The 25,391-nt window shown below is 43.1% G+C and overlaps 1 protein-coding gene across 7 annotated transcripts in view; it reads left to right on the forward strand.

Annotated features, from left to right (window-relative positions):
• ABLIM1 (actin binding LIM protein 1) overlaps window positions 1-25,391 on the forward strand; it is a 317,067-nt gene that overhangs the window by 72,841 nt on the left and 218,835 nt on the right. Inside the window, exon 1 of one of the 7 annotated variants that reach the window (XM_050958983.1) lies at window positions 16,592-16,665. The exons of the other annotated variants lie outside the window; for them this stretch is intronic. Within the exon in view, the coding sequence (XP_050814940.1) occupies window position 16,665 (1 nt within the window). The 5' untranslated portion in view covers window positions 16,592-16,664. Of the gene's footprint in view, window positions 1-16,591; window positions 16,666-25,391 lie in introns of those variants that run through there. 7 annotated transcript variants of the gene reach the window in all.

Here is a 25,391-nt window from a genome sequence, read left to right on the forward strand (position 1 = left end):
AGTTCTTCCCCTGCTGCAGGGCTGGCTCTATAGGCAGGGCGCTAACCAAGAAACTACAGCTCCCAGAGCCCCCTGTTGGGTCTCAGCTCCCATGCCATCCGTGCAAATGGGCTGCCCCAAGCAGGTGCTTGCTGTGCTGGTGCTAGAGTCGCCCCTGCCTTGGCTCTCTCTCTCCATTCATTGGCTAGTGCGGTTGTACTGGCCTATGGGAATAGTAATCTACAATCTGGGACAACAATAGATTAAAAACCTTTGTTCTCCCATTGCTCCAGTCAGAAGGGGATCATGATTTCCTTCCCTGCACTGCTGCTGGGTCAGTGCACCTGTGCACTATTGATTAGTCAGGAGGACTAGAAGGACATTGATGAGTAAAAAACCTAATTTATATGGTTACTGTTTATTGGCTTTGGTTCTCATCATTACACTTAGCTGGGGAGTAAAAACAAATTAGTCTGTTTTTTTTCTGTCATGTTTTACTCACAGGTCCTCATGCACTAGCAAAATAGTTCAGAGTTTGTTTTACAAAACTTCTCTTTTGAATCTGAATTACCTGACCTTCTTTTGCTTTAGTGACAATCCAGTAAGCAGGTAAGGAGAATGTGCAGACTTTTGAAAGTCCCATAGGGAAAAGTTCTGTAAGGCTTTGGAATCCACAGAAAGCATCATTGCAAAATTATGATAGGTTGATTATGTAGCTCACCCATAGTTAAAGGGAAAAAACTGGAAGCTGCCACGCTAATTCCAGATTGAAAAATATGCATGACATATGTTTGTAACGTAAAGGTTTCCACTGATAAGCCCTATGCCAGTTAGCACCTCTTTTAACTGATTTATCTGAAAATATTTCTCATTAGTGCTAGAAGCTCATGAATCAGTTGTTAGCAGAATTTTTCAGTCTTTTTTTTAAATTTGCTTTTTATTTTCTTAATTATGGACCCGATCCTGCATCATATTAGGAAAAGATGCCATTGAAATGGAATAACATGTTACAAGCATGTGACTTACCAAAACAGATGGTGAATGGTGAATGTTTTGACACTGACCATTTCTTGATTCCCTGTAAATCTATCAGATATACAGTGATGAGCATAGTACAAGTGGAAGAAAATTAGCTTTTCCTTTGGGACTGAGGGGGCTTCTTTGTGTTTTGCTTCCTAATTATAAATCTATTGTTTTCGTCATACTCATCTGTTTAAATAAAATAGAAAAGTTGAAAATGTCCATTGTGGAAAAGGTGCCTAGATACCAGGGTGATTGGCACATCATAAATAACTGGAGGGAGAGGAAATCTCTGAACAAAGGGGGTAGCAAAAAGAGTTAACAGTAAGTTGTCTCCTGTAGCACAGTGAGAGCCACTTCCAGCTTATATATTTTTAAAAAGTAATTGGAGGATAAAAAAATAAATCTCAGAAGTAGCCACTCCTGCACATTAACTGTACAGTAGCCTATGGCTGGCACAGCCTTACTTGGAACAATGCACATCAATTTACTAGAACTCAGGGTGGTCCATTGGGCCTGCAATGCCTTCCTCCCACTTATCTGATCCAAACATGTTCAGATAATGTCAGACAATATGACAACAGTATTTTCTATAAACAAGCAATGGAGAATGCTGGCCTGGGAACATTTGCCTCTCAGGTGAACAGAAAGCTTCCTTGGTACTGCTCCAGTGCAGCCCGGGGCAAAGACTTGTTGGGAGATGTCCTTCTAATGTGGAAGGATCGCTTGGGGTATGCTTTCCCTCTAATTCCTTTCATATCACAGGTTCTACAGAAGATCTGCCGAGACAGAGTTAAAGCCATCCTCATTACGCCTAACTGACCAAGACAGTTCTGATTCACAGATCTGTTGAAGCTCAGTGCGACCACCCATGAACATCCGCACTTTGCTGGACCTTCTAACACAAGACAGGGGCAAGTTCACACACTCCAATCCAGGGCCACTTCCACGCGGGAGCAGCCCGTCCTTAACCAAAGTAGAAAAGCATTTTTCCACTTGGACTCATCAATGCAATTTGTCTTCAGACTCCATTGAAATCCCTAATTATCTTTGAGTATCTACTTAACCTTAAGTCTTCAGGTCTTGCGTTCAGTTCCCTGTGGGTGCTTTTAGTAGCAATTAGCGCTTTCCATCTTCCAGTGGATAAATGTACGATCTTCTCTCACCCTGTCACAACTAGACTTTTGAACGACATTCTTAGATCCTTTCCACCAGTGTGAAGGTCACACCTCAGTGCGGCCTCAATTTTGTTTTTCACCTCTCAGTACAACTCCCTTTGAGCTGCTGATCACATGCTCTATGGGGGTCTTTTTGGCAGCTATCACATTGGCCAGAAGAGTCAGTGAACGGGGAGTGCTTATGGCAGGCCCACCATATACTACCTTCATCCTGTATGTCATAAAGAAAAGGTTTTGCTACGCTTCCACCCCAGATTCATACCTAAGGTAGTTTCTGAGTTTCATCAGAGTCAGGTCATCCACTTACCTATATTTTCCTAAAACACATGCCTCGGAAAAGGAGAGACGACTACATTCTCTGAACGTCCGGAGGGCTTTGGCCTTTTATCTACAAAGGATATTAGAAAGACACCTAAACTATTTGTTTTCATAGCAGAGTGACCAGGGGGTTAACCTATACTGGCACAGAAACTTTCCAAATGCATCTGGGGTTGTATTACTCTTTGTTACCAGTTAGCTGGCATTTCTCCCCCCACCCACCGAGTTAAAGGCTCATTCCACTAGGGCTAAGACACTTCAGCCACACCTCTGAGAGACATACCCATGCTCGAGATACATAGGGCAGCTACTTGGAGCTCTTTGCATACCTTCACAAGATGTTATGCCCTGTACAGTCATCAACTGGGATACAACTGTGGAGACAGCAGTGCTACAGTCAGCTGTCAATTCTGTGTCCCCTCACCTACCACATTGTTTGATTACTACTTGTTACTCTCCCTTGTGTGAAATACTCAAAGAAGAAATGGAGGCTACTTACCTGTAGCCAGAGGTTCTTCAAGATGTGTGGTCCCTATCTGTATTCCACTACCCACCTTTTATCCCCTCTGCTGCAGATTGTTTGCACTGCGGTAAGAATGCAAAACTGGAGAGGCGTCAGCCCCACACTGCCCTTTACATCCTTGGTTACGCACATAAGAAGGGCAACGGTGCATGTGTGGGCCAACAGATACTGCTTGCAAGAAATTCCGGGTGCAAGTGCATGGTGTGCAGGCATATTCCACGTGTGGAATACAGATTGGGACCACACATCTCAAAGAATCTCTAGTGACAGGTAAGTAACCTCCATTTTTTCAGACAAGCAGACTACACCATGGTGTTGGAAATTTTATTTCTATCCCAGTCCACGCAAGCTTGATTCTTCTGGTTTATGATGCCAATAGAGAATCTTTGGTGGCATTGTAGTTGTAAGACCTCATTGCCTCTAATTTATTCTTACTATTATAGCAATTTTGCAAGCTGCTGAGTGCCCTTAATTCTAATTTAAGTCATTGCTAGGTGAGGGAGTTCAGGATCAGGCCCTTTAATTTAACAACACGTTAGGATAATGCTCATAGTATTTTTCTCTCCAGTTACACTTACATTTTCCAGCAGAGTATAACCTATTTCCAAAAGCAGAAACCCAGACGTATATCTTAAGTTAGAGGCCATCATGCGTTGGGTATAACTAGTAGATCATGAGCCAACTGTGGTTATCCTGCATACGAAGGGCATATTTCTCCATTTCAGGGTCCTTTCAACTCCTGATTGCGTGTGGTTGTGATTGTGGGTGTGGTTGTTCCTTTCCACCTCTGTGTCATATTGTACTTCTCTATTCATCCTAAGTGTCAGGAAAAAACAAATTCTGCATCACATGTTTCTGCAAAGCAAGACAAATGACACTAAAAGACAATAAGCACCATTTACCCCTTGTATGACTTAGCTAACGAACAATGCACTGGAGTCTTGTGTGAAGGAAACTAAGATCCTCAAAGGTATTTAGGTGCCTAAGGATCTGGGTCCAAATGCCTTACTGGTAAGAAATTAGCATCAGAAATCTGTGGTTGGGTCACTTGTTAGTCAGCTGACCTAGCTGGAAACCCAGAGATTTTATAGCATGTACAAATCGTGAGCCTGGTTCTTTCTCTTTCTCTCTGCCCCCCCTCCCACCCCCGTTTTGACTCATTGGCTTCAGTAGATTTTCTCATGATTTCAAAAGGACAGTTAAAGTGGTGTCACTCTTGACTAGCCTGTGGCATGTGAAGATCATTTCAATAGGAAAGAAGTAGACAACTATACCAAACCAATAAGAATTATTATGAAGAGTCTTGAAGAAAATATAAGATGGTTTTGCAGGTTGCCACTGTTTTAGGTGCTGCTTGATATGCTGCCACCAGCCTATGTCATCCTGTTCCATAAATCTAATTAACTGAATTCACTTGGAAATCTTGACCTGCTATCAACGTGCCTTCAAGGGTCGTGGCTTGTGTTTGCCCTGGATGGAACATGGTTCCTCTATAAAGAAGGGAGCCAATAACATGGACATGATCTTGCTCAGCTATCACTCTTCTGATTTTTTTAAGGTAATGGATCACCGCTGTGTTTGCCTTGCTGATGTATTTATTACAAGCTAGCACTGCTGACCATGAAAGGAAGGGTTCAGCAGTACTTTAGGATTTATTTAATTACTGGACAGATCTGATGTCATTTTTGGCAGCCTGAAGCAGGGCCCTGATTTCCACCACATAGAAAGGTAACCTCCTATTCTTAGGCCTGGTCCACACTACGCTGTTAAACCGATTTTAACAGTGTTAAATCAATTTAACGCTGCACCCGTCCACACTACACTGCTCTTTATATCGATTTAAAGGGCTCTTTAAATCGATTTCTGTACTCCTACAAAACGAGAGGAGTAACGCTAAAATCGATATTACTATATCAATTTAGGGTTAGTGTGGATGCAAATCGACGTTATTGGCCTCATTCTTTTACAGTAGCTACCCACAGTGCACCGCTCCAGAAATCGACGCTAGCCTCGGACCACGACACACACCACCGAATTAATGTGCCTAGTGTGGACGCTCACAATCGACTTTATAATATCTGTTTTATAAAATTGGTTTAAGCTAATTCGAATTTATCCTGTAGTGTAGACGTACCCTTAGTTTTGTTTTTGATAAACATTAACACAAAGATTGTTTCAGGCCTCTATTGGGCACTTAAATTAGTGCTTGGAGCACTGAGGAAGTTGTGTGTCCTACCTGTTGCTAACTGCAAGTGTCATCTCATAAGGGATGCTGGGGAACATGATGCTCTTGCTGCACTGATAGGAAACATTTGAGTCTTGTTGTGAGCGGGGCCGGCTCTGGCTTTTTTGCCGCCCCAAGCACACACAAAAAACAAACAGACAAACAAAAATCCCCACAGGGCAGCCTGAGCAGCAAAGCAAAAAAACCAAAAACCTGTGGGGTGGCCAGAGCCAGGGTGCAGGGGAACTCCCTGCGCTGCAGATGTGCCCTGGGCAGTGGAGTGTGCACCCCGGCTAGCAGGGGGAGGGGGAGGAAGCGGGGCAGGGAGGGAGAGAAGACGGGGCGGCCAGGGCTTCCTTCAGCCGGGGCGCTCGCCACGAGGCCCCTCCCGCCACGCCGCCTGCAAACAGAGTGCGCAGCCCACTCCCAGCAGGGCGCCCCCCTCCTCTGTGCCACCGCCCCCTACAGGGCGGCCGGAGCGGCAAACCAAAAAAAAAAACCCAACCCATATGGGATGGCCGAAGTGGTGAAGCAAAATAAATAAATTAAAATAAATAAACCTGCAGGGCGGCCGGAGCGGCGAAGCAAAAAAAGAAAAGGATTGGAGGGAAGCCACCCCTTAGAATCTGCCGCCCCAAGCAAGAGCTTGCTCGGCTGGTGCCTGGAGCCGGGGCTGGGTGTGAGGATATGTGTATTAGTCCTTTACCTCTGTAACGGGAAGCCTGTCATGAGGAATGGATGGAGACGATTCTAGGCAGAAATTGTACAGTGAAGCAGAGAGAGTGGCTTTGGGGACAAAACTGTTTCCTTATTCTAATAAAACTCCTTGTTCAGGAGTGTTTGAATAAAGGGACTTTTTCTGTGATTCTTTATCATTTGTCACATGACACAATCAGGAGAGAGAGAGCATGTTGCTTGCTTTAATGTATGGTAATGGAAAGGTGGAGCTTCCTTCATTATGTGTCACTTTGAAAGCTCTTGAATAGAACAGCATGTATTTTTATAAAGGAACAAAAAAATGAATCCAGGGGTTGAGAGGACACTCAGGCATCAGCTCTGCTGATCCTTTCTTCCCACAAATTATTTGTGTTCCAGAGCTGCTGTGAGATCTTCTTTTTCTTATGGAAAAAACATTTTTACAAAGAGTCTCTACTCTTAACTGAAGAGAAAGAGGTCAAATCCAAGAGGGAGAAAGTAAAGAAAAATATCCAATTAAAGGAATTAATTCTATCCTGTTAATCTCTATTCTTCGTATCACTCGATGCACCCTTTTTGACTGTATGAAAAAAGATCAGTGTACAATATGATAGTTTGATAGGGTGATATCTTGTTGAGCAGTTCCTAAAATTAAGGGCCAATCATGAACAAAACACCACTCAATATGATCTAGTTTTGTTTTTCTGTTTTGTTTTCATTGTTGTTCATTCAGGGGTTTATTTATTGACTTGAACTTCCTCTGGATGTTTTTGGGGAGGGGAAAAAGCAGGTGGTATATCAGATAGTGAAGAACTGTTGGCTTTTGCGGTGTCCCATCCTTTCTGCCTGTACCTTAATCTTGCAGACACTTAGGCACATGTTTAACTTTAAGCAATGGGTGTATTCATGTGCTTCAAGTGAAATGCATTGCAGAATCATAGTTTAGATTTCAAATTCTTTGGAAAAGAGCTGTCTTTATATTGGTATTTTACACAGCACTGATTACGTCACTGGTGCTCAAATAATATTGCAAAGTCCATCTTCCAATGACGAAAGTGCACTGACCTTCTGTAATTTACAATAGTTTCTTTTCCACTCATTAGGGTTTTTCTTTTATGTGTGTGTGTGCTATCAAAATTTATTGTGCAGTATGCTTGGCATTTCAGATCAATACATTTGGTCTTTAATTATACTGCCTGGAAGTAAAGTGCTGAGTCATATAATCTTATTATTGTAACAACCCAACAGGTTCATCCATTAGTGCACACTCTTTCATTTGTGCCCCAAAATAGTTTAGAGTAGAGATTTTTTCCAAGGCAGACTAGACTGAAATACACATTTGAAATGATAAAAAGCCAGGTAAACAGGATTCCATTTAATCAGTATCTGTTATCGTAACCTGACTATCTTTGCTCTCTTCTTAGTAACAGCAACCAGACTGGTAATGCTTTTGCTCTTCAGGGCCAGAATAATTTAACGATGATAAAAATAGAATTCCCAGATCATAGCAACTGTACAGAATGAGTTATCACTGCCTCATGATATAACTTTGTCCTTGGAGGCTAAAAGAGCAATTTTAATGTTAAATAACAGCCAGAATCAGAAAATCATTAAAAAAAAATCTAATAGTGAAATACCAGAAAGTAATTAAAAGAAAGGAAAAAAGGTCAGTGGTGTGTTGCACTGTCATTTTACGTCTAGTTGAGATGTTGCTTTCTGGTGCTCTTCATAGATGAATAAGGTACTTATATGGCTGCCACTACTGTAGTGTCTAACTCACCATTTTTGATGTGCTTATTCGCACAGCTGCCAGCAAGTTAAAAAAGCATGGATTGGATGAATGGACTATAAGGTGGATAGAAAGCTGGCTAGATTGTTGGGCTCAACAGGTAGTGATCAACAGCTCGATGTCTAGTTGGCAGCCGGTATCAAGCAGAGTGCCCCTGGGGTCGGTCCTGAGGCTGGTTTTGTTGAACATCTTTATTAATGATCTGGAGGATGGTGTGGACTGCACCGTCAGCAAGTTCGCAGATGACACTAACCTGGGGGGAGAGGTAGATACGCTGTAGGGTAGGGATAGGATCTAGAGTGACCTGGACAAATCAGAAGATTGGGCCAAAAGAAATCTGATGAGGTTCAACAAGGACAAGTGCAGAGTCCTGCACTTAGGAAGAAAGAATTCTGTGCACTACTACAGGCTGGAGACTGAGGCCATGTCTACATCTAAAGTTTTGCAGCGCTGGTTGTTACAGCTGTATTAGTACAGCTGTATAGGGCCAGCGCTGCAGAGTGGCCACACTTACAGCAACCAGCGCTGCAAGTGGTGTTAGATGTGGCCACACTGCAGCGCTGTTGGGCGGCTTCAAGGGGGGTTCCGGGAACGCGAGAGCAAACCGGGAAAGGAGACCAGCTTCGCCGCGGTTTGCTCTCTCGTTCCCGGAGCCACCCAGCAAACCGCAGGGAAGGAGTCCTGCTTGCTCTGGGCTCCGGGAACGAGAGAGCAAACCGGGAAAGGAGACCCGCTTCGCCGCGGTTTGCTCTCTCGTTCCCGGAGCCACCCAGCAAACCGCAGGGAAGGAGACCTGCTTGCTCTGGGCTCTGGGAACGAGAGAGCAAACCGGGAAAGGAGACCCGCTTCGCCGCGGTTTGCTCTCTCGTTCCCGGAGCCCCGAGCAAGCAGGTCTCCTTCCCTGCGGTTTGCTGGGTGGCTCCGGGAACGAGAGAGCAAACCGCGGCGAAGCGGGTCTCCTTTCCCGGTTTGCTCTCTCGTTCCCGGAGCCCAGAGCAAGCAGGACTCCTTCCCTGCGGTTTGCTGGGTGGCTCCGGGAACGAGAGAGCAAACCGCGGCGAAGCGGGTCTCCTTTCCCGGTTTGCTCTCTCGTTCCCGGAGCCCAGAGCAAGCAGGACTCCTTCCCTGCGGTTTGCTGGGTGGCTCCGGGAACGAGAGAGCAAACCGCGGCGAAGCGGGTCTCCTTTCCCGGTTTGCTCTCGCGTTCCCGGAGCCACCCAGCAAACCGCAGGGAAGGAGACCTGCTTGCTCTGGGCTCCGGGAACGAGAGAGCAAACCGGGAAAGGAGACCAGCTTGATTACCAGAGGCTTCCTCCTTCCACGGAGGTCAAGAAAAGCGCTGGTAAGTGTCTACATTGGATTACCAGCGCTGGATCACCAGCGCTGGATCCTCTACACCCGAGACAAAACGGGAGTACGGCCAGCGCTGCAAACAGGGAGTTGCAGCGCTGGTGGTGCCCTGCAGATGTGTACACCTTCAAAGTTGCAGCGCTGTAACTCCCTCACCAGCGCTGCAACTTTCTGATGTAGACAAGCCCTGACTGGCTTAGCAGCAGCAGTTCTGCAGAAAAGGACCTGGGGATTACAGTGGACGAGAAGCTGGCTATGAGTCAGCAGTGTGCCCTTGTTGCCAAGAAGGCTAATGACATATTGGGCTGTATTAGTAGGAGCATTGCCAGCAGATCGAGGGAAGTGATTATTCCCTTCTATGTGACACTGGCAAGGCCACACCTGGAGTACTGTGTCCAGTTTTGGGCCACCCAGTACAGAAAGGATATGGACAAATTGGAGAGAGTCCAGCAGAGGGCAATGGAAATGATTAGGGGGCTGGAGCACATAACTTATGAGGAGAGGCTGAGGAAATGGGGGTTATTTAATCTGCAGAAGAGAAGAGTGAAGGGGAATTTGATAGCAGCCTTCAACTACCTGAAGAGGGGTTCCAAAGAGGATGGAGCTCGGCTGTTCTCAGTGGTGGCAGATGACAGAACAAGGAGCAACGGTCTGAAGTTGCAGTGGGGAAGGTCTAGGTTGGATATTAGGAAACGCTATTTCACTAGAATGGGTTACCTAGGGAGGTGGTGAAATCACCATTGTTAGAGGTTTTTAAGGCCTGGCTTGACAAAGCCTTGGCTGGGGGATGATTTAGTTGATGTTGGTCCTGCTTTGAGCAGGGGATTGGACTGGATGACCTCCTGTGGTCTCTTCCAACCCTAATATTCTATGATTCTGTGCACACTCCTGTGACATAGGGAAGTGTCATTATCTACATTTTCCAGATGGAGAACTGAGGCACACGGAGATTAGGTGATTTGCCCGTTTTGCACTGGAAGTCTGTGGCAGAGCAGAGAACTGAATCCAAGTCTCTCAACTCAGTACCCAAACCACTGGGCCATCCTTCCTCTTACCAGCTATGGTTAATAATTTGGGAAGGTGAAAACAGAAGGAGTTCCATGAGGCCATCAAAGGCTGAAAACGGATCCAACTTCAATCGCTAGGGCGCACATCCTCAAAATCAATGGGAGTTAGGTACCTAAATATCTTTAACAGGATTTAGGCACTAAATACCTCTGAAGATCTGGGTCTGGGAATCTTGCCATTGACTTAATAGGGGGTGGGACTGCTGTGTTCCCCGCCCTCCTAGTGAGCTGTTCTGGATGCGGCAGTAATTCTCCTAATGGATATTAGCGATGTTCCTCACCAGTAATATTTCATATTGGTGGCTAGGGCCTTTTATCCCCAAAGAGTGCTTCAAAAATTATACAAACAGCATCACAGAAATGGAATCACTTCTGTGGCAGCAGCCAACCAGTGAACATTACAGGAATTAGAAATCATGGCCAAGAACACTCACACAAAGGCCTGTTCTTACCAAAAGTGCTGTGAACTCTTTAAAGTCTATACAGGGTAAACACGTATCTCTGTTTTATTGTCTTGTCCAAGAAGGGGCATATTCAGAGACCATTGTAGTTGAGTAGAGAAGTCCGGTATAACTAGCCTCCTTTGGAAATCCCAGCCTAAATTTTGAGCACATGTAAACAGAACTTCAAGTAATCTTCCATCCTCTAGGCATAAACCATCCATTGTCCATCTTGTAATACTGACTGAGAACTAAGTGCTCTTCAATTGTCCAGCTTGGCTTAGAAAATGGATTTCCCTGTCCAAATCTGTATTTTTAAATCTGAGAGGACTCACAACCTTTCGAAGTGAAGACATGTAACATGTAGCCCGATTCTATTGCCTTACAGAGTTCAGGGAAATTCTTTTATAGGGTTTTTTGTTTGTTAGTTTTTTCAATATTTCAATTGTTGGGTGTGTGAATGGAAGGGGAAATGTGTCCCAAATCTTTAATTTAGATTTAATAAGTAGTTTATTGTGTATGATTGGAATGTATGTTGTATGCAATATATTGTGATCTAGAAATGTATTCACAAGTAGACTTAATATTTGTCCTCAAGAATATGAAGATTGAATAGAATGTTTGCAGTTGCTAAAGATGAATAATTGTGGAACAGAAGTTTATAACGAGTATTTAGCTAAACTAAAATAACTACTTTATTATAACGATTATGGATATTTAAGAAGCTAATAAGAATTTACTATGAAAGTACAATCTTTGAGTTATAGTGACATAGTAATTGCCATATTGGATTAGACCATTCATCTCTGTCTCAGTATTTTGTGTCTGACATTGGCACTTACCATGTACTTTCAAGGAAGGTTTCAAAACTCATAAGGTAATGGACAATTATTGAATAACATGCCTACTTGGGAAGTTATTTCTTAGCACTCGGCAGGTGTTTGGGTTATGTCTAAAGCAGGAGGATTGACATTCTGTATAAAATTTGATCCTAGCTAGGGTAGGTACAGATGATGGTGGCAACTACTGCTGATTTGAATAAAAATACGAGAAAGTGATTGGCTGAAATCTTAAGTGTATGGTTTTAATATTTTTAAAATGTTGGCTCTTAAGATCTGCTGCAGTTATCTCTAGTGAAGAATAAACTTGTATGGATGCTAGGTTTTAGGGGAGTACCAGTTTATAAAGCCATGGACAGGGTGAAAGCATGTCACCAGTAGCTCATTATGCTGTACTATCCAGTTTTACAAAGCACTACAAAGCTGATCCTTTGTTATCAAAGGCTCATCTGCTGTGGAAGTTATTTTACATAGAGGATAATAGGAAGCTGAGCACGGTGCTTTAATTCAGTTGAAAGGTTCTGCAGATGTCATCAATTAGAGGAGAGTTTGTCACTTTTGTGTTCTTCAGATAATTTCTGAGATGGAAAAGCAATAATAATTCTGTTACCATTTTTCTCAGTCACAACTTATATAGAAACAAAAAGATTCCCTGTGTTTTTATGAGTGTTTTGGAATGAATTAAAAAAAAAAGAGTAAAATAACATACAATTAGAGAGAGAGAGAGATGAGGATCAGCTCATTGCTCTCCTCCTGTCTGACATTATCAAAACTTCACTAACTCCCTTGTAGTGTGTCTAATGTCATCCCCGGTTTCAGAAATTTCTGATGTATGAATTAAAAGTTTGAATCAAATATATGTTTCTAACGTATTTGCTTTTCTGAAATTTTTCAGTGATACCTTGATGGGTGAAAGAAATGTCTTGGCCTCTTCTAATAAATGTTCTTGCCTTTCTGTTAATAAAAAGTGCACTTTGTGTGGTTTTTTTTTTTTGGCCCAACCTATTGCATGACTTTGTATTTGTTCAATCATAGGCATTGACTTTTTTGTTTTTGTCGGTGGGTGCTCCACCCCCGCTCCACCCCTACTCCACCCTGAGGTCCCGCTCCCACTCGGCTTCTTCGCTCGAGGCCCTGCCACCATTCCGTCTCTTCCCACTTCTGTTCTGCCCCCTTCTCGAGTGCCTCTTGCCCCTCCCCCAAAGTCCTCCCGCTTGCCTGCTGCTTGTGCCTTTCTGCCCCTTCCCTGGGGGCCCGCTACCTGCCTGCTCTTCGCTCCTTTCTGCTCCCTCCTGCCTTAAGGCAGGAGGAGGCGGAGAAGAAAGAGCAGCGGGGACCTCAGGGGAAGAGGTGAAGTGGGGGGTGAGGCCAGGGTCCATGGTGTTGAACATCCCCTATTTTTTTTCTGTGCTTGCGTGAGCCCCAGATCACCAACAGAGTCAATGGTCTCCCCTTCCTTGTGAAAGACAGTATTGTCATTGGACATATTTTCTGTTTGTCGCTTTAGCTTCTCTCGGATGGTCCATATTTTTTCTTAGGACCATATAAGAAATAATTCCCTCTTTTCAATATCAACTGTGTTTACATTCAGTGTTCATTGTAGATGCCTTCTGAGAGTGTGGTTCATCACTGTAGCTAGTTGAGTAGAAGTCTCACAGAGAATGTTTATAAAGTTCAGCTCTCGCTCTCTTTCATGTACCTGATCAGATGTTTTTTCACCACTCCTCCAACTTGAGAAGAAATGGGCAACCAAACCTGTTCAAACCACTGCTGAATTTGGTTTATGTATTCCTGCTCTATGCTGAAGCAAACTGGTTAATTATATTTCAGACTAGTATCTACAGATACTCTCTGAGGTTTCAAAAACAAAAAAGTTCCCAGTAAATTCTTTCACTCTAGAATGTCACTTTCCTTTCCCCTGCTAAATCGATGTGTAATATTTAGTAACTGCCTGGCCTGTTTACCCCAGGATAAGAAATCACAGCCCCTCTCTAAGCTGACCTGACGTAGTGAGAACTCCAGTGCTGACCGCCTCACATTCATGGTCTATAGCAACTACAGAACTAGAGGGCTCTTGAAATGAGGTGAGAGCATCATCTACCCTATACGTCCAACCGAGGAGCATGTATTTCAGAAAGCCCAACCAGTAAGGCCATTTATAAATTACCTGTATGTTTATCATGAGTTGGAATAGTCACACTCAGCTTCTGGGTATGTACATTACTGTATGTCCTGTTGGCAAGTCACTTAATCAGTCCGTGCTGCACTTCCCCTATGCTTGAACCCCAGAAACACAAGCCCTGGGGTTGAGCCTGTTTGCTATGTGGAGATACAAGGTGGAATGGGAAGCTCCTCGCACATCCAACACTCCCCTTGTTGGACCGAGATTATGCTCAGTCCTACCTATCTTTGGCTACAAAAAGCCTGATGTAAAACCCACTGACCTAAATGAATTCTGGATCAGGCCCTAAGAGAGGGAGACCTTAGTAGCCCTTATGTGCAAAATGTTATAAATCTGCTCTCCTATATCCCATGCAGACTTACTGAGCTTCACTTCTGTATTTGAAACAGGCTTACATTTTCCCAGCACTATACAAGGGTTTAGCCACTTTTCATTCCTAAAGACGAGCAACATTCCGGCCCAATGCTTTGCAAACAGGCCCAGATGAGACAGTGTCTTCCTCTACCGGTTGTACTCCCAGTAGCATGCCCAATTGGATGACTTGTTTTTAGACAATGTTTTTGCTCGGGAAGTTAGCGTGTGCAATACAGCATCCTGCATGGATGAGAGATTGGGAGCCCTTTGGGGCAGGGACTGCCTTTTTGTTCTGTGTTTTGTATAGTGCCTAGCCCAATAGGGTCCTGGTCAACATATATATAGCAGAGAAAGACCTGATACTTGCTCTTGGCAAGACAAACCATTTACAAGCTAAACTCAAATTGGAAGGCACTGCCATCCTCATGCAACACAAATCCCACTGAAGCCAGTGAGTTACAGAGAATTATTGGAGCCTAAAGTCTGAACACTGTTGACATATGTACTGTCCAGTGACACGTGGATTAAAGTTAAATACTTACCTCCCTTGTCTAGCTCAAGCTCTCAAAAGCATAGTGACAGAATGTCACTCAACCTGGCATGGCCTGGATCTGTTAGGTTACTTCGACTTGTTTATACAAACAATTGGATGTGCTGCCTCATTTTTCAGTATGTTACAAGAAACTCTCTCACGGCAAGGGCTTTTTGCAGTGCTGCATTTCTTTGGTTCCTTTTAAGACTTCTCTTTAATCTGGCTTTGAAATTAGAGAGGGAAAACACAAGATGCAGTAAATCTTGACATAAGCAACTAGCCAAGGCATAAGCAACTAGCCTAGTGGAGGTTGGTCTTTAATCCCAACGTTCCCAGTACTTTTTTATTTAACTTTCAGTTAATCTAATGTAGTTGCTGAAGCTGGAGTTACCCACTGGAAGTGGCTCTTATGGAGGTAGGCCTGACCAGCAAAGCCAGCGAAAAGAAAGAAATGAGCATTGACTTCTGAGACACTTTTACTTTGAGCTTGGAGTGTCTACATATTGAGAGAGTTCAGAAAGCAATAATATTGACATCTATTGGAGATATGCTATACAATATAGATGCTTTATAAGCAGGATTTGGGGCAAGATGTGGGGCATCCCAACTGAGCACCTTTAAAAATAACATGCATTCTTTTGTTTCTTTGTTCTCTTTTTTCCCTGAAATATTCCATACGTTACCCTTGAGTGCATATAATTTAACTCCATAATCTACCCAAGTGCATAACAATCACAAAATCTTGTTTTGGCTCCATTCAGCTACATGCATTGCCACTCCAGCTAATTGTATATCTGCGGACTACATAATTCAGTTTGCTGGCTGTATACTGCATAAATCTGCATATTGATATACAAATGTGTCCTCTTAGCAGTAATGTATCTCTGGATAACTGAATAGCTAGGTAACTGGCAAAATGTTCATTTAATCAAGTGTTTCAGAATTGGCTTCATAGCTTTTAGTATGCAAGGCAAAACTTAAGCCAATATGTAAAAGAAAAAGTGGTGGTACGAAAACCTTCACGGCAGTGGCAAAAAGAATGTGTAGAGTGTTAACTGTTGGCAAGTGTGTTCCACTCTTCAGTATTCTAAATGGCTAACTTTGATAACTGTGTATTCTTGGTATAGCCCCAAGGTGATACTCACAAGCCAAAAGCAATACATGTCTGTATGGAGTCTCCAGAGCCCTCTGGCACAATAAAAGATAGCAATGCCCCTGAATGCTTTTAGCTTAATATATGTTGTGCTTTCACAAAAGAAGTACACGGTTGCGGTTAGACTAAATACAAATCATTAGAATTTTAAATTGAATGTAAGTAATAATATTCCTGCCTAGATATCTAATATAGATTTTAAGTCAGTTATGAATACTAAGCCTGAATCTATCCCTAATATAGATTCAAGCACTTATAATGTGTCCTATATTGACCATTTTTTCATGAAATGGCTGAGGTCTCTCTCAGTGGGTATAGGAGGAGGAAGCACTGAGAGAATGGAGAGGCAGCACTAGTAGGGTGCACAGGGAGTATATTCAGTTTGGGGAGCTCTTGATTTGTAGTAATGATGGTTCTTCTTCTGTAACCATTATTTAACACCCAAGAGGACATGGCCAAAGTCATTCTGCAGTTGTTCAGCTAGGGGGTATCATTGCTTGTGTGATCTGTAGTATACTTGCGTATCGTTTGAGTATCCTTTTTCTCCTCTAATTAGTCTGACAGTGCTGTGCCCTTGGCTGTGAAAAGCAAGGCTGAAACAGGTGCACACTAACTGCCCAGGCTATCTTCACACCAGTTGGCTGAACGATGAAGAATGCCGATTCAATTCTTTTTCTGTCCTCAACTTTTGGCCAGTCATCTTATTTCCAAGATCAGGCTATGTTTTCCCATTCTCCTCAATGGGAACTGAGTAAAAGATCCTGACGCACTCTTCCTGAACCTGCAGTGTATGGCCATTTCAGTTTTATCACTGCTTGTTAATACTTATGCAAGCTAAGATAACGATAAGATTAGTCAATCCTTGTGCTACATGGAGTGAGTTGATAAACTGACTTCTTCATGTTGCCTAATTGCCTTGGTGCTTTTTTTCCTCTGAAACATCACATGCCGTACAGTGTCAGAAACTAAATGGATGCTAGTATGTTGGCTCTTGTCATCAGTAATGCTCAAGCAACATAAAGTATGTGTGTGAGTATAATATATGTAATAGAATAGTAGGGATTAGGAGGGACTGGAAACATTGCATGGTATTGCACACATCTGCTTGGTGGAGTATGCTTGTTACATAGTTTCTGTCATGATCATCATTCTGCTACTGGTTTTCAGCTGGGTGGCTATGTCCAGTGTCTCACCGAGCTGAACATAATCCTCAGTATATTTCCCATTATGCAGCAGGGGCATACATCTTGTTGCAGTTTGGAAATAAGGCCCATAAAATATTGGAGTACTCTGTGGTAATCTGAGATTTTTTTTTTAAGACAAAAACGTAATTACTTCAGAAGCCATGAAGTGGCTTTGTGCTACTGGTTCTAAGAGCTCATCAGATTTTATGTAGTGCCTGAATGATTAATGGAGATAAAGTGGAAGAGAAACCTCTAGAGTCTTACATTCTCTCTCAAGCAAGCTGTAGTTGGTCAACTGTGCAGAGAAAGGCAGTTTTCTCTGAAGCAATGAGTGAACAAGTTCTTACTGGGGAATCCTACTCTAAGAATGGTTTGTGTCCATATGCACAGAAAATCACTGCTTGCATCGGAGGGATGAGTAAGGGAATTTAAAGATGAGCATGTGAGTGGTATGAAATGAAAGGATGCCTACAAATTGCTACTGTCCTGGATATTCTGAGTAAATTGTAGAGGACAAAGGGCTGAAACCTGAACTTCATGATTAAACCTGTAAAAATGTGACATTTTTCTATAGTTGGAGAATTTGAGTCATTTGGTATATGAAAGTGCATTTCAGAACAGTCCTGCTGCCAATTACACTCCTGCCGTTGCTGTTCTTTTACTTAGCCAGTGATATTTCTTTGTGTAAATGGTATAATCATTGCTCCATTTCCATCTGTATGAAGGCAGCTTCTTTTTATTCTCAGCTAGTGTACAGAGACAGTTACATGGCAGAAGTATATAATCCTATCATCTTGGATAGCTCCATCAGATATTGTTTGGGACTATCTAGCTGTGCAGTAAAATTTACAACTTGTTTCCAAGTTGTTGTTTGTTTTATTCTCAGTTGGTTTCCACTGAGCTGGCATGAAAAACTCAGGACTATTTCTGAATCTTGTTTTCTGTGCAGCAATAAATAATAATAAGATTACATGGAAATGCATCAGTAGGAATCTGGTTCTGATGACAGAAGCAATAAAGGCATCATTCCTAGTGCAATATACATAGCTGCCTTGTATTGAGATAAAGGGCCAAATTTATCCCTGGTATAACACCACTGACTTCAGTGCAGTTTACACTTGCAATGACCTTTGCCCTGATCCAAGGTCGGATTTGCTGTTCAGTGAGTATATTGTTTTTTTGTAAATATTTTCTTAGCACAATTAAGTTTGTGGTTATTTATATGTTCTAAACAGCGTTAGTGCAGAAATAATATATATCTTAGGTTGCATTTGAAACGTGTATATAAAGAAAATACATATTTCCTGGCCATTCTGTTAGTTTTGTAAGTATTATCCGAGTTCGTTAATCCACTTCATTTCCATCTCATAGCACATTAGAAGCCAAACCAAAACCCTGAATCTTGAATATACCATTTCCCATATTCTGTAAAGACTAGAATCATAGCACCAGTCTGGAAATGGACCTGAACCTCATGGCTTGCATCCATAGATACGTATTTAGTTACCTGGCTAATACTGGAGCTGCTGTCTTTATGCTATTTCTGGGCTGAGAGGACTGGGTTCCTCAGGGTATATATTACAGGACAGTTTTCAGGGATGGATCTGAGCGGTGAAATCATCCCTTTCAGAAAATTAAAATGACCTTTTTTTGTGTGTGTTTGTTGCCCCTTTCATCCCTGTTCTGCTTATGAGTTGGGAATTGATCCTTTTTACCCAGTGGGGTACTTTTTCTTGAGGATTATAACATTTGCCTTTGTCCGTTTGGTTCTGCTTGGCTGGATATTAGGGCTGGATCACAATGTTTGGTACCAGTTTGTTGTACAATGCTCCAGGTGCCTTTTAAACATACAAATCTGCATCACATGCTCACCCCCATTAACTCACTAAACCAAGATTCCAGTAACTGACTCCTAAATGGCTTTACAAAAGATATCTTTCCACATAAGAGTTAAGGCACGGGGATGAGGCATTGGAGAGGAGCTTGCACTGCTGCTGTCCGCCCATCTGGGGTACCTGTGGTGTAACTCAGGAGGCTGTAATTGCAGGGCTTTTCCGGCAGAAATCTAACTCTAGTCTGTGTATGTTCAAGCCATCATTGGCCTTTTCCATCCGTATCTGTTACCTCAGGCTTTACTCTTAGAGCCAGCTTTTGCAGATGACCCTCAGCCTGACTCAGGGAGCCCCTCTGGTTACTCCAGGTTCCTTAGTTTTGTTTTGCTCACTTCTAGTACTTGTCCTCTTGGATTATGTAGGCAGGATGCAGACTCTTAAAGGCATACCCTCCGGTTAAAAACAATAATGCAAAATCCCACTACTACAGGAACGGCATTACAATTAATAATTACAGTACCAAGGCCAGATAGTAACTGTCGAATGGTGGCTGCAGTGTGTGATCATGGAAAGGGGCATCATTGCAGTAGGAACTCCCAGAGTAAATAAAAATGCAAGACCCATGTTTAATGTCATGAATTGGTCATGCAAAAGCGAAACGTGCGCTCTTAAAAAATGTGTGCTGGTGTCGCTAGTGGCTACTTCTGAGTCAACAGCAACACTCTTATAGTTCTTAGAGAGGAGGGTTTTTTCCAGTAACTGAGTGCGTTTTTTGAGTTTATCATGAAACACTGAATAAGTGTCATTAACATTCACGCTGTACAAAAGAGCAGTTTTGATAGCCTCAACATGCGTTCGACTTTTCTCCTCACTCCAGAGTCTGTTCATCCTACTGAATGCTTATTCCACTGAACTGTTTTTGGTTGGTAAAGCGAGAGCAAATTGTGCTTTGTATAGCAATACTTTCCGAATGAAGATGAACAAATTATTTTGTAAATTAAAAAAAGAAACCCTTATGTTTTGATTGAGATGAAAAGTCAGGACATTGTGGGTGCCCCAAAAGAAGTTCCTTGGACACAGGGAAATTACACAAAAGGAACTATCCACGGTCACTTTATCCCAGAGACATTGTGGCAAACGTAGGCACAGTCCCTTGTGGAATAGGGAGAGAGTGACCTAGTCTATACACTTTGAAATGGAGCGGCTAGTATTTCTCTCCTCCAGTACCCTGATGCCAGCTCTGCCTGGCTGGCCATGGTGGAGGGATAGTGAGGAATATGGTTCTGAGCTCAGTCCTCTCTGCTCCCTTTGAAGTATCTAGTCCCACTGACCTCCCTGTCCTGGAGCAGTCGTGCTCAGAAAGTTCAGGGACTGGACTTCTGATGAGATAGGTACAAGGGATGCAGATTAGTGTGCCTTTCCCTGTATCCTCACTTGTGCACCCTCATTGAAAATACTGCAACTTTACTGATGAGCTGCTAAAGGGAGTTATCAACAATTACTCTACATTGCCTTTATAATGCTTGATTACAGGGAAAGACTGTGATTTCTTCTGTCTCTGATCATTGTGACACAACAGATCATATTGGCTTAATGCTGTTGTGTGCATTGTCCAGTGTAGCTGCCCAACAAGTGGACCTGGCTGGAAGATGGAATAAATGCAGTCATTGCTTAGAGCAGGAGACTGGGCATCACTCTCCTGAGATCTATTTCAGCTCTTCCACTGGTGCAACGGGTACAGCAGTAATGGGTACAATATGACTGTCTGGGCTGGATGATGTGTGTGAGCTTGGGCACTTCTTTCAGCATGTCATTGGCCCCAGCCTTCAAACACAGATTGGAAAACCTCCTTTAACTCAACTGGTAGAAGCATTTGCCTTTTGGAGGAGGAAGATCTTTGTTCTCCATAGCCTCCATCAAATTCCAAATGGCCATGGTGTGCTACAGAGTGACCCTTGTGAAGTTCCGGGGTGGCTGATGCTCGCCTATCTTCAATGGAATGCTGTGAGAGTTAATTCATAAATGTTTGCAGAGAGCTGTCTGGGACTCTGATGGAGGATGCTATGGAAGGGCCTATGATTCTTGAGCCAGACCCTCAGCTGGTGTAAGCTGGAATAGTTTCATTGAAATCAGTGCAGCTATGCAGATTTATATTAGCTGAGGATGTGGCCCATTGCTTATGGCTAAGTTGCAGAATCCCAAGAGCAGGGTGGTTTAATGGAAATCTTGACTCAGGCTTAACTTCAGCGTCACTAATAAGTACTAAGTAACGCTATTTAAAATAAATAACACTTCACAGGTTTATTTTTTTAAAAGGCCTATAAAATAGACAATAAAAGCCTAGATTGATGAGACAAGACATTGTTTTATTTACTATTTTTAAAATGATCTCCTCTTTCGAATGTGCCCTCTCCAACAAATAGTACACCTCTACCCCGATATAACGCTGTCCTCAGGAGCCAAAAAATCTTACTGCATTATAGGTGAAACCGCGTTATATCAAACTTGCTTTGATCCACTGGAGTGCGCAGCCCCACGCCTCCGGAGCGCTGCTTTATTGCGTTGTGTCTGAATTTGTGTTATATCAGGTTGCGTTATATCGGGGTAGAGGTATATTTGAACTTTGAGGGAGAGTTGACTGAGGATTTCTTTAGCAGTTTCTCACTATTTCACAAGCTGATTATTTTGGTGTCTTAGTACCCCCTAATTTGGTGGAAACCTCCCACAGATGCAAAAACAGTTATGTGCACCGTCATTGTGCAGCTTGGTGTGTGTGAGAGTGTGTGTGTGAGAGAGAGAGACACACTTGCAAAGGCACAAAACAGGGAGTTTCCGTGGGAGGTGGGCACTTAACTGTCTTTTTTGTCTTTGAAAATCTCTCCCTCATGTGCTATATCTGTGGGGAAATTTAGAAATCTTACTAAAAAAAAATCTGGAGCCAAATGCTGAGCCTCTTCCTTGCTTTTTCCTTCTGAGAGTTTGGCTCAATGAGGACTTAAGATCCGCTTTCCCGCCCTCCCACCTCCACCAAAAGGGTATGCTTGGGATACCACCTGCACTTTCTCCACACAAATATATTTTTGTTCCTTTTTATCTCTTGCGTTGGACTCTTCTGTGACTTGAGTGCTGTGTTTATGTTTAACAGCCTCTCTTTAAGAAAAAAATCCATGAGGTGATTAGATTAGCAAGTCATTAGATCTGGATTTAATGTACATTCTTATTGTAAATTAGGCAGGGTGAGACAGCACTAGGATCTTCATGAAACTTCTCCAGTTAGTAAGACTGGAAGGGGGAAAGTAAGGAAACAGCAGTACTGCGGGAACAATCCCAGCCGAGGGATACTTATGGTTGGTTAAAGCAGCAAAGAGTCCTGTGCCACCTTATAGACTAACAGACGTTTTGGAGCATGAGCTTTCGTGGGTGAATAGTCACTTCGTCAGATGCATGTAGTGGAAATTTCCAGGGACAGGTATATATATGCAGGCAAGCTAGAGATAATGAGGTAGTTCAATCAGGGAGGATGAGGCCCTGTTCTAGCAGTTGAGGTGTGAAAACCAAGGGAGGAGAAACTGGTTCTGTAATTGGCAAGCCATTCACAGTCTTTGTTTAATCCTGAGCTGATGGTGTCAAATTAGCAGATGAACTGAAGCTCAGCAGTTTCTCTTTGAAGTCTGGTCCTGAAGTTTTTTTGCTGCAGGATGGCCACCTTAAGGTCTGCAATAGTGTGGCCAGGGAGGTTGAATGTTCTCCTACAGGTTTTTGTATATTGCCATTCCTAATATCTGAATTATGGTTGGTTGTTTATAAAATGGTGGAGGCTGTAGGAAGGATTTCTCCCAAGGAAATCAACTTATGGAGGGAGAATTGCCTGACTTTGTAAAGCCTATGAAAAATAGGACAGGCGGGCCCTACCTTTACTGTAACACATATGGAGCTCCGCATAGGAAAGGGGCTTGGCAGATTAAAATGCACAGATGTGTATGTGGGGCTTACGATGGTTCTCCCATTATAAGATTTTTAACATACTAAGATTTTTTGGCAAACTAATCCTCTTATGTTCCTCAAATACATTCTTTCTCTTGCCCTGGATATTAATCCGATTTTCAAATACTCGATATGCTTTTGCTTCAGGTTTAAACATACCCCAGTGATGAGATGCTGATTGCAACAGTTTTAGATGGCAGTCACCTGACCAAGTGTACTGTCATAATCTCTTAAAGATAATGACTAAAAATACATCTTCCTTAATCTCCTTTGCTGGGCAAGGAAAAAAGATAAGGATCTGTGAGGACAGTGCACCAAGGAGTACAGGACTAACCACACACACTATTGGTTTTACCTCCTTAGCTGTTTGCTATATAGACATGCCATCTTTCCCCATCTTAAACAGCTTTGGAAAGCTCTGTGGATCAGGTAAAAGTAAAGAACTGGTATCGGAGCGAGTGAAGTTCAGGAACTCTGTCAGAAGGATGTCAGTTATTGAAGACGGGGACATTGCAGAGGTTCTGTTTCTCGTTCCCAAGCAGTCTATTCTGAGGCAGCTGCCCTATTTGAATCCGGATGATTATTATTTGTGCGAACGATTATTTGACAGTCCCGAGGAATTTGGTAAGTGAGAGAACCAGGATCACACTTGGTTTGCGCTTAACATGTGGGTTGAACTGTCTTGTCGCTGCAGTACAGTTAAACTTACCCCTAGCAACCATGCAGTGAGGCACTTTGTGAAAACAGACTGTTGTGCAGTGTTGGCACAATCCTTGCACTGCCTAGCCAAGAGGCTAGAAAAGGAATTGGTAAATCAATAGTGTCCAAATGATTAAAACTGGTTACTGGATTAGGGTACCTCAGTTTATGGGTGGCCACGTTGACACCCCTGGGGGCTGATTTTTCAGAAGTGTCGAGTACCCAGAACTCCAGCTGAAGTCAATGAGGGACTCTCAGGTGTCTCAAGCCAGGGATCCAAAACCAGTGGTAGCGTGTGTGGGCTAGCCCGAGAGTTTGACTCTGGGCATTGTTAGTGCTCAGAAGTTCTCTTCTGTTCTCAGCTGCCTGACCCTGGTAATGACCATAATACACCTCTACCCCGGTATAACGCGACCCGATATAACACAAATTTGGACATAACGCAGTAAAGCAGTGCTCCGGGGGGACGGGGCTGCGCACCCCTGAGGATCAAAGCAAGTTTGATATAACGCAGTTTCACCTATAACACGGTAAGATTTTTTTGGCTCCCGAGGACAGCGTTATATCGGGGTAGAGGTGTAATATCCCTTTTATGTTTTTAAAAAGAACTATGATCAAATAACGTGTTTTTAGATTTTGCTGTTTTTCAGAGGCAGATAAAGGGAGAAATACCCACTGTGTGTGCAGTGGGAGCTGCTTATAGTGAGCTCTGAGATAGTAAAGTGGGATAAAAGTTCCAGATTGTTTTGGTCTGTTGCAATGTGCAGATTGCAATTCCGAAACCTCCTGTTTAAAGGGAGTCTGTTCCGACTTGTTCACTGAAGGAATGTACCACCTCATTACATATGATTTTGTAATTCCAGTTCAACAGTGGTGCTGATGTGATTATTCAAGAGGTGACGCCTCTCTTGGATATGTCTACCCTGCAGCTGGAGCGAGCGAGCCTGCCCCTCACCCCCCGCCCCAGCCCAGGCAGACAGATGCATGCTAGTGGCGCTCAAGCTAACACGCTAAAAATAGCAGTGTGATCATTGAGCCAACCTTGCAGCTCAGGATTCAGCTCTGGCTGTCAAGCTTAGGGGGGTCAGGCTGGCTTGAGAGTCCAAGATGCGGTGCCCACACTATTTTTAGCATGCATTTTGAGCCCCACATGCATAACAGTGTCTGTCCAGGCTGGGAGGCTCACACCTAACTGTAGTGTAGATATTCCCATGTTGATCAGAGTGCTGAGTTTGGATTCCGGAGAGCTGCATTCAGTTACTGCTCTGCCACAGGCTTCCGTAAACAAGTCATTTGTTCTTTCTGTTTCAATTTCCCATCTGTAAAACGGGGATAATTGCACTTTCACAACCTCCCGGGGGTGATGTTTAGATAAACCTATTAATAATTTCTGCGGTGGTCCGATTGTGCATTGATGGGGAGTACCTAGATTAACACAAACGTCAATATAATAAATAATCAGACTTTGTAGTGAGATCTTCCAGCCAAGGATACTTTAAAAGTGTGCCTGTTATCATGACCCCATTTTACAGATGGCAAAACCGAGTGAGTGACTTGCCTGAGGCCACACAGGGAGTTTGTGGTGAATGTAACCCAGATCTCCTGACTCAGAGTTCCCTGCTCCAATCTCTGGACACCATTGCCTCCCTGGCAACTCTCCTGCTATTGTTTAATATTGATTTCAAAACAACTGCTTTGTGAGTTTCTTCTGCAAGTGTGACCTCATGCAGTGTTAAATACTATGGCTTTATCCTAGAAAAGCATGAGCCAAAGAGACCAGTGACTCAGTCCCTTTGCTATTAAATTGATATTTTTAAGAAATCAGATTATTAATACTTACTGTGGTCTTAACAGCTCTTCGGAGTTGAGACATACAAATGTAGATGTGCGTGATGTATGCCCTCTATGTGTGCAAAGCCTGTTTCAGATCAAGGTTGCTTGTTGGCAGTGGGTAGCTGACGTTAATGATGGGCCAGCATTTGCGACACAGTGAGCATTTGTGGAAAAATATTATGGAAGAAATTGGATCTAATTTAAAGTGCAAAGCT

The sequence above is a fragment of the Gopherus flavomarginatus genome, chromosome 6 (assembly GCF_025201925.1).
Source record: "Gopherus flavomarginatus isolate rGopFla2 chromosome 6, rGopFla2.mat.asm, whole genome shotgun sequence".
In the NCBI taxonomy this organism is placed as follows: domain Eukaryota; kingdom Metazoa; phylum Chordata; order Testudines; family Testudinidae; genus Gopherus; species Gopherus flavomarginatus.